The sequence below is a fragment of the Carya illinoinensis genome, chromosome 9 (genome assembly GCF_018687715.1).
Source record: "Carya illinoinensis cultivar Pawnee chromosome 9, C.illinoinensisPawnee_v1, whole genome shotgun sequence".
Classification (NCBI taxonomy): domain Eukaryota; kingdom Viridiplantae; phylum Streptophyta; class Magnoliopsida; order Fagales; family Juglandaceae; genus Carya; species Carya illinoinensis.
The window spans coordinates 42,963,552-42,979,933 of NC_056760.1; the positions used below are offsets into that span (position 1 = coordinate 42,963,552).

Here is a 16,382-nt window from a genome sequence, read left to right on the forward strand (position 1 = left end):
TCGCTATTCTTATTTTAATATATGTTGACGATATATTGGTGGTGAGTAATTCCTCTAATGCAGTTGTTGCTCTTTTCCAACAACTCAACCAAGAGTTTATAGTCAAGAACTTGGGGGCTTTATCATATTTTCTTGGCATCCAGGTCTCTCGAACATCTGATCATCTTCATCATCATCAAGGTAAATATATTTTAGACTTGTTGCATGACACTAAAATGATGGGAGCTAAACCAGTTTTAACCCCCTGTACCTCTGGTGGAAAATTGTCCAAGCACACTGGTGAACCCCTTTCGGATCCATCTACTTACAGACATAACATATCGTGGGAGCTCTCCAATATTGTACATTGACTCGGCTTGATATTGCCTACAGTGTTAATCAACTATGTCAGTTTCTTCATTGTCCAACAACAGTCTATCTCATAGCAGCAAAAAGAGTGCTTCGATATTTAAAAGGAATCATTGAACATGGACTTCATTACAGCAAATGGTCCTTATCTTTACATGGTTTTTGTGACTCAGATTGAGCTGGTAGCCCTGATGATCGCAAGTATACTAAGGGCTATTGTATTTTTCTAGGTCCATGCTTAATTTCTTGGATGGCAAAGAAGCAATTTGTTATTGCTAGATCAGCACTGAGGCGGAGTATAGATCAATAGCCCTCACTATCACTGAATTATATTGGATTTGAATGTTGTTTAAGGAACTTGGTTTTCCTCTTCATTCACCTCATTGCTTATGGATTGACAACATTGGAGCACTTTCATTATCCTCTAACCCTGTGTCTCATGTAAGGACCAAATACATAGATGTTGATTACTATTTTATTTTGAAGAAAATTTTTAGTAGGGACATTCTTGCTCATTATATTTCGACCGTCTCCCAACCATCAGATATTTTCACAAAGGGACTGTCCACTAGCAGATTCAATATGCTAAAAGAAAAGCTCATGATTCGACCTCTCACCATCACCTTGAAGGGGGCAGTTAACCAACCAATTCAAAATATAAAAGAGTCCAACATTATCCACTCCACTGAACAAGCCAATAACTTATCTAACGGATTATCACATAGATAGCTACTTTGAATTTTGTATTTTACATTGTTAAAATGTAATCTAGTTTGTTATGTATTTGGATTCTTTCCACTCTTGTAAACATTATATATACTCAATGAAACATGTCATCTAGTATCAATTGAACCAGACTTCAAAAACTTAAACTTATATAATCCCTTATTCCGAACTCATGTATGTCATGTACATTTAATTATTTCTCATTTATCCACTCAAGAGTACTACTCGATCGGTTAATTGTCATGATTTTTATGTTAGAATATAAAATTAGCAACGAATTCATGTTGATCTTGTTTGCAAAACTTTTTCTCATTATTCTCATGATCTCTTGCTTTGTGTACAAGAAAATAGATGACTAGACGTTATAAGTTCAAACATGGCATATATATATAGTACTACAATTATTGGATCATGTACTGAATTTGTAAAAAAATAGAGTCAAATAAATACATTCTTAATTCATTCTGAATCTTGTCCTTCTCAATCGTATTTAATTTCTAATATTTTAAGGAGATTTTTATTTAATTATATAGTTGATTTATGAAGTTATTTCAAATGTGTTCAAAGGCCAATATGGTTGAGAAATATAATCAAATCAAGAATGAAGAGAATATTACAAAGAATTCAGCATTAATTTTATGCATTAATTTAATGCAAACCCGGATGTACATACATAGACGATGGTTTTGTAAAATCAGGATCAGTATCGGCCATTTTAACAACATATATGCGTGCAGGCCGGCGCTGGCAGTCTTATTTTTGTGGAAAAACGCAAGCTTAAGTGGGCTAGCCGCACCAATGCAAGTAATATGATTTGAAATTATCTCATTAATTTGCATTCAGCCTATGCGAGAATTAGCCCTTGTTAGCTTGTGCTATTATTACTAGGTACATGAGTAATTAATAGTATGTACAAATTTTAAATGAGTTTTACTATATACAAGCAAAGTCGCGTATTAATCTGTGTATCAATATTGATTCATTCGTACTTAAAATTTAAATTAATACTGTTTTTAATAAAATCTACTTTTTGACCAATCACATTAAATTAGTACACAGATTAGTACATAATTATACTTACAACTATATTTTTCCATTCTAAATAGACAGATCTTGAAGAGGTCTTTTGTCAAAAATGGGTTACATTAAAAAAAATAGTTTTTCTTATACAATTTTAAAGCAGGTCTACTTTTTTATAAACACTTATGCAAGACTTGTATATTTGAGATTTATACTTGTATATTTGAGATTTATACAAATCATTTCTCTTGCGTGCGAGTGCGTGTATGGTCACTTAATTTTCATATTATAATATATATTGAAGGACATTGCTACGTCCACTAAAGATTTCCACTGAAAACTTCTACCGATCAATTCATTTCTTTTATTACTTTTTCTTTCACTATTTTTTAAAACTATTTAGATATTTTTTAAAACTAAAAAAAATTACATTTACATATTCATTTAAAAATATTTACTTAATCATTAAGTTAAAATAATTAAAAATTAAAAGAAATATCGATAAAGAATTTCGATACAAATTTTCTGTGGCACTAGTGTTTTCTATATGGACAATGTTACGTCCACTAGTGGTTCACATAGATAATCTTTACCGATCGGCTTATTTTATTTTCTTATTTTTACTTTTTTTTTTCAATATTTTTTAAAGTATTTAAACATTTTTTTAAAATAAAAAAAATCATAAATTCATTTAAAAACAATTCTTTCATCATTAAATAAAAAAATTAAAAAAAAATAGATTTCGTTAAAAACTTTCGGCAGAAAGTTTATGTGGAAATAGGATTTTCCTTTTCATATTGAAAACCCTAACTAGGTAGGTAGGTAGGTAGTAGTACTAAAAATCTGTGAGGGGGCAAAATTAGCTGTTTATACTTCAATATTAATTGTACGTATTCTCGTTCTCTTCTTCGTAGTACCGTACGCGCGTCCAAAAGTAGCCTTGAACAATGAATATGTTGTCGATGATCGGCCCTCCATACGGTACGTACGTAGCTGTTTTCCATGCAACTACTATGTCGTACGTTAATTAGGCGTTCATGTACGTGATCATCAAGACATATATAAAGACCACACTACATTAACGTACGACGTACACCCTATTTGAGCCGACAATTTTTTTTCAAGATGGGGTAAATACAAAGAACGTCTATGGATTTGTCCCATCCAAATTTTTAAGAGTGCTAGTACTTAAATGTGGTATATATATTATTCTTAGAGATATAAACAATATCCTTCAATATTATATATAAATATATATATATATATATATATATATATTTATATCAAAAATACTAAAGGCAAGCGCATGATGCAAACGGCATCCGATCGGTGTGGCATATTATTTTAATTTTTTTTATTTTTAATGAATTGCAATGTACGGTGATATCCTCATGTCCCTTTAAATTTACTAAATCACCCCGCAAGTCCCTTCAAATTTTCAAGCTATAACATCACGCATAGATAACTTTTTACTTAAATAACTAAACTACCCTCATGTCCATACTTGTGAATCTTATTAACAAAACTGGGTAATTCGTTTTTTTTTTTTTTTTTACTTAAATCGCCAGATACTGTAACTAGCCGAAGATGAGAAGCACAAATTACTGAGAAGCAACCCACAAAAATGAAGAAATCACCCACATGAACTCAATCACTTGAAGCTCGAGCTCAGACCCACTTAAAAACAGACAACTTCGAGTTGCTGAAGACTACACTAATTCACAGATCCACACTAGTTCAAGTTGCTGAGTCGAAGACCACAAATCGCTAAAGAAAACCAAAGCACCAACGCAAGAGAAGCACCAAAATGCACTCAAATTGCTGAAGATGAGAAGCACCAGAGCAAGAATATGAGAAGCACAAATCGCCAAATACTGTAGCTGGCCAAAGATGAGAAGCATGAATCTCGCCAAAGAAAACTAGACCAAGTACAGTCACCAGCACGAATTGCCAAAGAAATTTTCTGGCCAAAGATGAGAAGCACAAATGGCATTCTAGCCCATAGGAAGAAGATGAGAAGTGGGAATAGAATCTGAAATGCATTTTTCATTTCTTTTTTTATTTTTTATTTTAATTAATTGCAGCTGCCACATTAGTAGTCTACATCAGCCGACTGCACGGCGATTGTAGTTGGCGACTGTACATAACAGAACTGATATATACATAGGGCCTAGATCATATCATGATATCATGAATTCTACTTTAATCTTACTCTGAGCTAGTCTAAAGTTTGGATATTTAATAAAAACTTTAAGGCCAGCAAGAACTTCGCATCTCATTTTATCTTATTTTAATATTCAAACACTATAAATACAAACATTTTTTAATATATTTTAAATTTTTAAATTTTTCATTTAATCATTACAACTTTTCCAAACTTTCAAATAAAATACAAAAAACAATTCAACATTTTCAAATCTAAAAACAAAAATAATATTAAAAATTTATATTCAAACAATAGATTAATTATTTTATAATATTTTTATTCAACGCTTTTTCTATCATTTTTCAAAATCTTATAAAACATCTAAACTTAATTTATTTTACTATTATTCATAAATAACTTCAATACTATACACAAATCATTTCATCTCATCTTATTATCCAAACCAAAACTAAAATATTCAAATCTAGAAACAGGAAAAAGCCACGCAAGCCAAATCTCATTGGATGCTAAACCTTTCAATTATTTCATTGAAAACTTATGAAAAGTGAGTGGTTATCCTCTTTCATGAGTGAGTTAATAGTAACTTAATAATAATTAGTTATCCATTAAAACATACACACACACACATATATATATAGGTTGACAAAGTGATCGAACACATCATTAAAGCACTAATTAATTACTTTGAGACGTTAGATCAACTACAATCATAATAAATTCCATAACATGAAATAATCTACCATAGCTTTTCGAAGATTGAAAACTCGCTTTCGAATGTACGTAATAAAGCAAAAGTGGGCTGAAAATTGCGGGCACTGTCTAAGTGCTGCCCTGCTGCAATTTCCATCATATTAATTTTGACATACCAGCAGTAGCATACCAAAAAAGCAGGCCTGAGGGCCCATCATTACTAGGCTCGCAATATCCCGGGCCTCAATGTAGGGCCAACAAGTCTGGAAACTTTCGTTGTGACACATAACTCATGATTAGCGTGTAAAATGACAGAATTAATGCACTTATATGGCAATTAAGGTTGGAGAAATTATATTTGAAGACGTTGAGTGCTCTATTTGAAAAAAAATGAATAAATATAAAATTAATTATATAAAAATTTTAACTTTTTAATAATAGATTACACTCTTTTTTAAAATAATTATATAATATTTACGTATTTTATAACTGTATTTAACATTACTCGAGATGTTGTATTCATGTGTTAGTCGAAATTTACTTTTTGAGCTAGTTCAAGCTTATTTGCGAATTATTTATTTTATAACAATATTTGGGAATTATTAAATTATGAATAATAAACTACTTCGAGTATATCTCCTAACTTTTATGTCTAAAATCTGACAAACAGTAAAAATAGCTTATATATGCATATGTTAATTACTATCTCCATAAGGATTTAAACAACACTTATAATATTCAAAACATTATTTACGTTAGGTTTTTTAATTATTTAACATATTTTCAAATAATTAAACTCTCTATCTGTTCGAACGACCTATCACACGAAACTTTCAATATAATGATTTCTGAGTCACAAACAAGGTTAAAAATTTAACAAATCCTTTCCAAATCGAGACATGAAATCAAACTACCATAAGAAGAAATGAAGCTCCACAACAAATCCAACATTTTCTTCTTCTTCTTCTGCTCCCTCTTTGGCTCTTTTTTTCTTCTTCTTCTTTCTTCATGTTGTAGGTACGTGGTTATAAGAGTAATAAGGTTAGGGTTTTTGTTTCAGTCTTTCTTTTGTTTCTTCTCAGTTCGTTTTCTTTATCATTTTCATGAAAAATGATAAACCAACATGAAAAATAGTAAGAAGTGATCCCTGAAAAGCAGATAAGAAGAGGGAAAATGTTTGGGCCACTGGAAAAGGAGATCCGGGGCATTTATTTAACAATTAAGAAAATATTTTTTGATAAATTTATGAATTTTTTTAATATTTAAAAGAATTTAAAAATTATTTTAAAAAATTATACAACTTACACTATGGAATGCATGGGTCACATTTCTGATAATCCTAGAGTTGCTGGAAGAATTGGAGTTCTGTAGAAGGTGGTGTGAATAGGGCAGCTCAAAAAATTAATTAAAAAAAAAAAAAACAAAGAGTGATAATATATATTGGGCTGCAAAGGCCATATCCCATCAATGTCAAAAAGTGGTGAAAGTCTATTCTTCTTATAATAATTCTAAATGGCTTTTGCTTTTGCAGTAATGGGTTAGTGAGTCTGTTTCCAATTCCGTTGAACAGACCTGTTGGGTTATAACACGTGACAGATACGATACACGTGGCAGAAATCTAGTGGATTCAGTTCTCTGTGGACCCCAAGCTGGAGTCTGGACCAATTACAGAACATATTCCATAATAGTGCAGCAGGTTCTTTCATGAGTGATAAGGGAAGAATGGTTGACCAGCATATGCTTTAATTCACGACCTTTGAATGTTCCTCATTCCTCTACATATGAGAGTCGAAAACCTTGAAAACGTAACTAATTAATTATTGAATGTCACAATTATTTTGATTGATTTAAAATATAAAGTTTTTACGATGAAATTGATGATTTTTTATAAAAAGAAAAATAAAGTTTCGTTATTATTTTTGTATAATAATACAATCACATAAATAATATATAAAATATTTATATAGAATACACAAAATTATATACAAATAGCATTTAATGATGCATCGATCTTTTTTTTTTTTTTTTTTTTTTTTTTTTTTTAAATCAGACAATCCAATTTAATAAAAATGAAATTCCTTATAACGCCTTTGCTAATATTTGATCATGTTGTCAATAGATTAGTGATTTGGACGCCTTAAATAAATTATCTGAATTAAAAATAACCTAATTTGATGCCTCCCCCACTTCTCTCAAGCTCATGCAAACTTGCAAAGCCTAAGTATTTGAGCTTCTTCTTCTTCTTCTTCTCCTTCTTCTTCTTCTTCTTCTTCTTTTTTTTTTTTTTTTTTTTTTTTTAAGGAAGTAAGAGTTTCGAATCTAGATTTTTTATTTAGAGAATTGGGTCACATGTCATCAGGCTTTTAGCACCAAAGCATTTTGGTTGAGTAACTTGTTCACAGTTACAAATGATAATTATAACAAAAACAAAAAAGTACAAGTTAGACAATGATACAAAATATTCAAAACAAAAAATATGGGTATAAAAGATAAAAAATTATATTTACAGTTTTAGAATATGTAGATTTTGTACATTTTTTTAAATATGTTTAAATTTTGATATTTATATAAAAAATTATTTTTTTAATAATAAACTTTATTTTTTTAATAAAGAGTGACTGTATCTAATATTATTAGTAAAATATTTATCATAATTTCTTCTTTATTTTAACTTTTAAAAAAACAAAAAATACAACAGCTAGGATATTGGAGGACACATCATACTCGTAACTTCAATGGGGGAATTAATAAAACTGTAGCAGTCAAAGGTTCGTTATTTCCAACAACTAGTGCTGGTTCCATCTCTTTTCATTGTACAGTGAGATATGGAAAGACCATACACCAATTTCAATGTCTATCCTACCAAATAGTAATCAGCACCGTTCTTATAATTTATATATTTACTGTCTTCTCATTGGATAAAACAAATTGATTAGATATACCATTAATAACATGAGTTCGTTCACATTATAAATTATTTTAATTAATGGGAAAAAATATCTTAATAATATTTTCAATAAAAACAAGGTAATAAAATATATATATATATATATAGGATATATATGAATCATCCCACAAGACAAATAATTTTAAAAAATATTAATAAGATTTTTTAATAAATTATAGGAAAAAATTTGCAACCGTTTCTTTTTGTTCAATAATTCCCACTATTGACTTTTATTTTATGGAGCCTATCTATTCCATTGTCGATATATTGTATTTTATTTCAATAAATAATTAAGAAAAGTAGCCGAAAGATTTATCCGACTTTGGCCACCCTCTCCTGGCAACGAAAAGTAAGACACTCGCTCTTCTGAGGAACAACTGATTCTACCAAAGGCCTCCCTTGTGATGAAACCACGACACGCGCTAAAAAGAGAGTGGGGTTGAGACTCAAAGAGGCACATACTAAAACTGGGAATGCAGTGTTGGAACAAGGAGAAAGTTAAAAGCTTGAGAGAGAGGAAACTGAAGAAAAGAAGGCAGAAAGAAGGAACATATTTTGATCCTTTTTGTTTTTGTTTTTTTCTTATTGAATTTTGAGCGGTGAGAGCGAGAAAGCGAGAAAGGACCGAAGAAAAATAATCAAATTAGTTCTCGTTGGTTCTTTCTCTCTAGGGTTTCTCAATTTCTCAACCATGACGGTGTATTTTCCAGGAAGATGAGGCGTTTGTTGTCCTTGAAGACGTTGTTCCTTTGAATTTTCTCGATAAATATACGGATAAGGATTTCTGTTGATGCCATAGGAGAAAAAAGTCTGTAGAGAGAATAGAGATACAGAGAGGGAAGGAGGGATGGCTTTATCTTTGTCTCTGTCTTCGTCTTCTGCTTCGGCAACAGTGGCAGTGGACAAGGCGACGAGCGATCTTCTGATGACTCCTGATTGGACTATAAACATCGACATATGCGATTCCGTCAATTCCCATCAGTGGTAATATCAGAAACGCGCTCTAATCTCTCTTTTCTTTATCTTTTGTTTTGGAAGCTCTTTGCTTTTTCCTTTTTTAGAATCTGTGGGGGTTGACTTTGACGTTGTTCTAGTCTAGGGTTTCTGTTTGATCGAAAATTTCGTTATTTTGGATGTATCATTGTGTTCTTATGCCCAAATCTTCCCATATTCCTGTTTATGTATCTCCTCGTATTTCAACTTCCTTTTTCTTCATAAGTTGTATGATAATATTTTCTTGTTTTACCTTTTGGATTAAATATTTCCAAATTCAAAGTTATCACGGGAAATTTTCTATTATGTATTTGATGGAAATTGCATTCTCGTGAAAACTGTTCTTTCTATTATTGTTTTTTGGGTTTCCTTTACTGACTCGGTTCAAATATTCAGAGGAAGTGATTGTGGTAGACGGGAAATGATTTCTGTGGTAATTTTTTTGGAGTTATAGAAGTATCAGTTTTTGGGATAAAGAAGTTCTTTGTTGATAATTATTTTCCTTTGTAAAACGCTGTCTTTATTATTATTATTATTATTATTATTATTATTATTATTATTATTATTATTATTATTATCAGGCCGAGTCATATAAACTATGTGGAGGTTTAGGGACTTTTAGTGTTAGTTCCTAAAAAAGAAAAACTATTTGTAAAGTTTTCAGTTTCTTTTTGTTTGGAATAGTGAAATAAAAGCTCTACTGGTTTATTGATGGGTATATGTTTAATATCTCAGGCAGGCGAAAGATGTTGTGAAAGCTGTGAAGAAAAGGTTGCAGCATAAGAACCCAAAAGTTCAATTCCTGTCTCTGACGGTACCTCTTTGAATCCTTTTGTAGTACTGCCGTACCGGACATATTTTCTAATAGATTGGAAAGCAAGTGTATTAATGGATTAATTGTTTGAAATATAATTTTGTAGCTCTTGGAAACAATGGTGAAGAACTGCGGGGACTACGTCCATTTTCAAATTGCTGAGAAGAAAATACTGGAGGAGATGATCAAAATTGTTAGAAAGAAGGTAAGTCTTGTAATTGTTTTTGTTCGTTTAGTATTTCAATTTGAAACACTTGGTATTTCTATTTTGAATGCTTGAAAGGTAGTTTCAGTTTCTCTTTCCTATTGTATAAAAGCTCTTTGCTAGCTTGTTTTTTCTTTTTCAATATGCAATAAATAGGTGAAGCTAATTGGGTCTTAGTCATGCTTTTCCCGTATTCATTTTGGTTTAGGTGAGTGCCTGTGCAGACTGCAAACTTTGTTGCATACATGTTAACTGTTTGGACAGAACTTTTTGAAAGAAACCTAGATATGCTTTTATGAATACTTGTTTATGTGGTAACATGCTGGAGCAATTCTGGTATAGGGCAACTTAATGGGTGCAAACAATCCTTTGGGGCCAGACATCCTGGTGAAAAGCCAGCGATTAAACCAGTTCCGTGTAGGGAAACTTCCGAGGGTGTGGTGCACGGTACCGGGGTTTACTTTGCAGGGGTAGGTCCGAAGGGCCCTGCCTTGGGCGAGGTTCCCTGACATAAACAAAATAAAAAATAAAAAATAAAAAATTCTAGTAAACTGATAGGATCAGATTGTTAATATGGATTGGGTGGCATGTTTTGCCAACAAAACAAACTGGGAGCAGCTTGTTCAGTAAAGTCATGAAGGGCTAGTTTCATGAGTTGTATGTATAATGGTTTAACTCTTGGCTATTGGATAGAACATTTCTTAAATATTTAATTTATTCAAAAAAATTTTGGTGGTTGCTTTTGAAAAGCATACTGATTTTAGAAGTCCTACTTTATTTATTTTACTTTTTTTTTTTTTTTTTTGCAATTTAGGTGGTTCAATTATACGAGTGACCCATATTGTGTTGAGCCCATGGCCTAAATGAATAGTTCTATTTGAAGGTCTTTACACGACACACCATCCACTTGGCATAATTATGCGATGTGAATGGTGTGTGGTGTAAATGCCTTAAAATAGCACTACTCAACCTAAATATAATATCTTTTTGATAGGTAATCAAGAAGTTTTATTCATAAGAAGAGAAGGCATAGCCCAAGTACATAGGAAGTAGACATGAGAAGTAACTAACTAGTTTGGACAATCAAATAGAAAGTCATGGACATTTAGTCCATTAAAATCAATGACCCCTACCCACAAGAACAAGTTTTAAAAAAAGAGAACTTTAAGTTCATCCATTGTCCTCTCACGATCCTAGAAGACCATGAATAGCAGTGTCTCCCATGTTCTCATTAAAATTGAGGTAAACTTAAGTCAACCGAACATAGTTGTGAATTTCGAGTTTGATGAGATTATTATTAACGTTTCTTAAACCATTTATTCAGATGTATTAGTTGCAAAAAGCTTTATTTTTACCAATCAGAAAAAAGCTTGTATTTGACATTCCTTACCCCCCCCCCCCCCCCCTTTTCCTCTTTTCCCTCTGTCTTGTTCTTGTCCTTATTTAATTCTTATGCTCCATTTGGTAGTGTTTTTTTTTTTTTTTTTTTTTTTTTTTTTTTTTTTTTTTTTTTTTTTTTTTTTTTTTTTCTGTCAACTGATTCTGCTTCACCTTATAAGAGATGGATCACCATTGCCTTGTTGTAATAACCATTGCCATTTTAATTTTGGGTACATATATTGGTGGACTTTTCAGGCAGATATGCAAGTGAGAGAAAAAATCCTGGTATTGATAAACTCTTGGCAGGAGGCTTTTGGGGGGCCTGGAGGAAAACATCCTCAGTACTATATGGCGTACGAGGAACTAAGGGTAAGCATGTAGATACCTGGACTCAATTGTTTATGCTTGATGATTCTTTCCAACCTGGCTTAATATTTATAGCTGTATGTCCCTTACCTATAAAATAAAATAAAAAATTATAGTTGTATGTTAAATGTATCTATGGAGTTTACTTATTTCATGCTATTACAACAATTGATGGTAGGCTTTTTTGATACAAAATGTAACAAGAGTCAATTGGGTCCTTTTTATTAAGAGTTTTTTTTTTAAGGGTTTAGCCAATTGTAGTACCAGTTTCATTTTATGTTTACTTAATTTTTCAAGAGTTGAAAGTAAATTTTTGTAATTAAACACTGTTTCTCTCGCTGTCCCTCTCTTCACGTGACATTCTTCTTCCTTGCTTCTTCTTTCTTCCATGTTTATCCCTGCCTTTTTTTTTCTCTCTCCAAAAGTTCTCTCAGTTGTTATGAGCCTTGACTTCCCTCTTTTGTGTCTATCCCTCACAGATAAAAAGCTGTTTGCATGCTTATTCATGAAAAACAGAATTATTTGTATGTAGTAACATATAATTTACAGTAAAAAAAAAAAAATTACCAATAAAAAGAAAATTACAGTTTTTGGTTGTATGAATGGCAGCGTTCTGGGGTCGAATTTCCCAAGAATTCTTTCGATGCAGCTCCAATTTTTACACCACCGGTAACCCATCCAACCCTGGGACACAATCGAGCAGGATATGGAATGCCTAGCAATTCTTCAAGGAGGCTTGATGAAACAATGGCAACGGAAATAGAAAGTTTGAGGTAAGGGTTTGACTTTAGTCCATACACACTGCTGGTTCCTTATTGCTGCTCTCCCCACTTCCTTCTGTTGGTGCTCATTCTGGGAATCTGGGATTTGGTTTCTAGTCCTGCTGATGCATTTCCATTTTCATGTTAGCTTGTCAGATTTGGACTCTATGCGGAATGTTATGGAGCTTTTAAGCGACATGCTACAAGCTGTGAACCCAAGTGATCGTGCTGTATGTGAAATATTTGGGTTATTTAAAATCATAAGTGGGGTATTTGGATTATTGCATGATATTTCTGCTTGTGTTTATAGGCTATAAAAGATGAAGTTATAGTTGACCTTGTCACCCGTTGTCGCTCCAACCAGAAAAAGCTGATGCAGATGTTAACTACGACTGCGTTAGTTCTCTCCTCCCTTGTTTGTGCATTACTTGGTTTCTGCATATCGCTTCTTTGGCATGAGTTACTGTAGTGTGTGTTATCAAATGCGTAAGCCTTGAATGTATGTGAATCATGTGCATATGCATGTATACTCTGGCTTGTGTGGAATTCTCACATTGTCGTCTTGCTTATGTGGCAGAGACGAGGAACTTCTTGGTCAGGGTCTTGAATTAAATGACAGTCTACAAAGTTCGCTTGCAAGACATGATGCTATAGCTTCTGGGTCCCCCCTGCCAACTTTAATTGCAAATTCCAGTCTCAAACCCTCTGAAGCATCTGCCTCTAACCTTAAACCGAGTGTAGTAGTAAGCTCTAGCTCAAGACCTAATGCTATAAAACCAGTTCCTGCTATAAAGGGGGCCCCAGTTGATGAAGAGGGGGAAGAGGAAGATGAATTTGCACAGCTTGCTCGAAGGTTGCTCTTAACTCCCCATTTTTCCCAACTGCTCTTTACTAATTTTCATAGGAATAAGACTCTATGTTGGTGCTTGGACCTCATGCACATTTGTTTTCGATCACCCAAGTGAATGAGTTGGCAAGAACTATGCCTATAATTGGTTTCTTTACATTTAGCATTGTGTATTATCAAAATTTGAAGCCTATAATTCCATGCATGTTAGTCTGTACTAACAAATACTGGATTTGGCCTAGTATGGTTCATTATTTGTCATCTTCTTCTATCAATGCAGGCATTCTAAAACTCAGCCCATGCATTTGCAAAGTGCTGGAACCACTGAAAGTCTGTCATCGAATACCAGCCCTTCAACATCCATCCCTGCAGCCTCAACCTCTGCTCCATGTAATGCACTAGCACTGCCTGATCCACCTGCACAAATTAGGACTACTAAAGAACAAGACATGATAGACCTTTTGAGTATTACATTGTCGACGGTGTCAGCTTCCCCGCATACTCCTCACACTCCATCAGCCTCTAACCAAAACAAGAATCAGATACCCATTTCCCCCAGCGCACAAGGTTATCCCCATGCTTCCCAAACGTATCCTGGGAACCAAGGGAAATTGCCCTATAATAGTTATGTTGTTCCATGGGCCCAACCTCAACCACCACCTCAAAGCTTTCAACAAGTTCAGCCTCAACCTCAACCTCAACCTCAACCTCAACCTCAAAGCTTTCAACAAGTTCAACCTCAGCCTCAACCTCATCCTCAAAGCTTTCAACAAGTTCAACCCCAGCCTCAACCTCAGAGCTTTCAACAAGTTCAATCTCAGCCTCAACCTCATCCTCAAAGCTTTCAACAAGTTCAACCTCAACTTAATCCTCAAAGCTTTCAACAAGTTCAACCTCAACTTAATCCTCAAAGCTTTCAACAAGTTCAACTTCAACCTCAACATCAAAGCTTTCAACAAGTTCAACCGCAACCTCAACTTCAAAGCTTTCAACAAGTTCAACATCAGCCTCAACCTCAACCTCAAAGCTTTCAACAAGTTCAACCGCAACCTCAACTTCAAAGCTTTCAACCTCAACCTCAACCTCAGCCTCAGCCTCAAAGCTTTCAACAACCTCAACCTCAACCTCAAACTCAAAGCTTTCTACACGTTCAACCTCAACCCCAGCCACAACTAAAACCCCCATCCCAGACACAGTTGCAACCTCAATATCAGTATCCTTCTGGCTATCCTCCTCCACCCTGGGCTCCAACCCCTGGTTATTCCAACAACCAGAATCATGTGTCTGCAACCAATAGGTTTTTGACCCCACAAGCCAATGCTGCTGCGTCGCGCACACACACACAAGAGACTAGACCCTTGCAGCATTATAGCTCTTTTCCCTCAAGAGGAGCCAATGGGTCTTCTATTCATGGAGATCCATGGGTGAGTGCGGGACCTAAGAACCCTGCCTCTGCTCCTGCGCCTGCCCCTACAACAGGACCGAAGCCCTTTGTTCCCTCGTACAGATTGTTTGAAGATCTCAATGTTTTTGGCAATGTAACCAGTGGCAGCAAATCATCTACCCTGTCAGGAGGTTCTGGCCAGAGTATGGTTGGCGGGAGAAAGTGAAATGCTAGCTTTCTAAAGAGGATATATACCCCTGCAAATATCGAAGCCATCGGTGCCTTCTTTGAGTTTAAAATGTATTGTAATTTCTTCAGATACACGCATAATTTTATTATTCTCTTTGATGGTTACTATTGGTGTGTAGCTTGAGACTGATAGTTCACAAAAGTTGTAAAATTCATTCAGAGTCGTTGCTATGTATTTGGCTATCGTGGCTTTGCCCCCCACACAATTAACGTTTCCTAGATAAGCTTCCATAGGTTTTTCCATATGGAGTAGTTATATTCTTTTTATTTTCCGTATCTATTAACTGCTATGCCTAAATTCTATTCCCGCCTACATTCATTTTTACTGGCTTCCCTGCTGGCATTGTACTTTGGCCATGTTGCATGTGGCTAACTTAGAAAATCTGTATTGCAGTCTGGTCTCTCTACGGCTTTCAGATCTATTTCGGTAGAAACAGCTAGCATATACCATTAGACAAATCGTCAATATGCAGGGTAATATCAGATGACTACATGTGTAATAGCATCAGCGAAAATCGAGGATTCTTATTTTGATGGGTAAAGTAAAAATTGGAGGAAGTTCATGCAACTAAGATCGTGCGCGCCTAAAGTATGGGCACTCTTTTCCACGATCAATAGGGAAGATAGAAATCAAATTTTGTGACATTATGACCGTTGTTATCGTTCATTGAGTGCAAACAACAGTCTTGATTTTGAAAATAAGTAATTTAGTTTTATTACTAAGTTATTTACTACTTTACTACTGTTTTATTACTAAGTTATTTTTTCTCTTTTCGCTACTTGAATCTGGATTAAAAATCTCAGAACATGACCTTGGATAATTTAGAAGAAAATAAATTTAATCAACCAAGGTAATCGTATAATTTAATTAAGAGTAAATTCAATTTTCTAAAAATTGACTTAGAGCAAAAGGTCAATTTTTATTAAATCAAAATTATTTTTAATTAAATTACACGATTGCATTATTTGATTGAATTTATTTTCTTTTAGATTATGTAATAAGGTCATGTTCTAAAATTTTTAGTCCAAATTCAAATAGCAAAAAGAAAAAAAAAATAGTTAAAGAGTAATAAAAGATTAATAAAGAATGTGTAATTGTATCATTATCCAATATATAAAGAGCATATATGGTTTCCCCGGGAGCTTTTGGCAAAGGTCTTGCTTAACAAATTTGTGTGCATATTCTGAGAGAACTACTAAATACTTTTAGAGCATTCACGATTTCCTATAATTTGAAATTTATTATAAAGTTTTGATCAAAATACTCCATACATCATCCCTATTTTAGGAAAAATATTTAAGAAATAAACGATAATTCTCCATATTTAGAGAACCACTATTTATTTTCCAAACTATTTTTTATCAATATTTTATTATAATACATAAAATAAATTATTCTTTCAATTATTTACACTTTCTATCATACTCATATTTGTTATAGTTTTAAATAATAATTTTAAAAATAATTTAAATTACAAAAATATA

General features: G+C 33.2%; 1 protein-coding gene across 1 annotated transcript; it reads left to right on the forward strand.

The window, feature by feature from the left end:
• The first annotated feature begins 8,374 nt into the window (after positions 1–8,374).
• LOC122276089 (TOM1-like protein 6) lies at positions 8,375–15,140 on the forward strand. Its single transcript, XM_043085549.1, has 9 exons — positions 8,375–8,882; positions 9,627–9,705; positions 9,812–9,910; positions 11,546–11,659; positions 12,266–12,429; positions 12,566–12,647; positions 12,728–12,813; positions 12,995–13,270; positions 13,545–15,140. The coding sequence occupies exons 1-9, from the start codon at positions 8,746–8,748 to the stop codon at positions 14,872–14,874; spliced, it is 2,367 nt and encodes a 788-aa protein (XP_042941483.1). The 5' UTR covers positions 8,375–8,745; the 3' UTR covers positions 14,875–15,140.
• Positions 15,141–16,382: the final 1,242 nt, after the last annotated feature.

What these genes read in the sequence shown, in the direction of transcription:
- LOC122276089 (XM_043085549.1), top strand. Translation starts at nt 8,746, where the DNA reads ATGGCTTTATCTTTGTCTCTGTCTTCGTCTTCTGCTTCGGCAACAGTG. An exon ending in TCCGTCAATTCCCATCAGTG is followed by an intron (nt 8,883 to 9,626) that starts GTAATATCAGAA and finishes TTAATATCTCAG; the next exon opens with GCAGGCGAAAGATGTTGTGA. An exon ending in TGGCGTACGAGGAACTAAGG is followed by an intron (nt 11,660 to 12,265) that starts GTAAGCATGTAG and finishes TATGAATGGCAG; the next exon opens with CGTTCTGGGGTCGAATTTCC.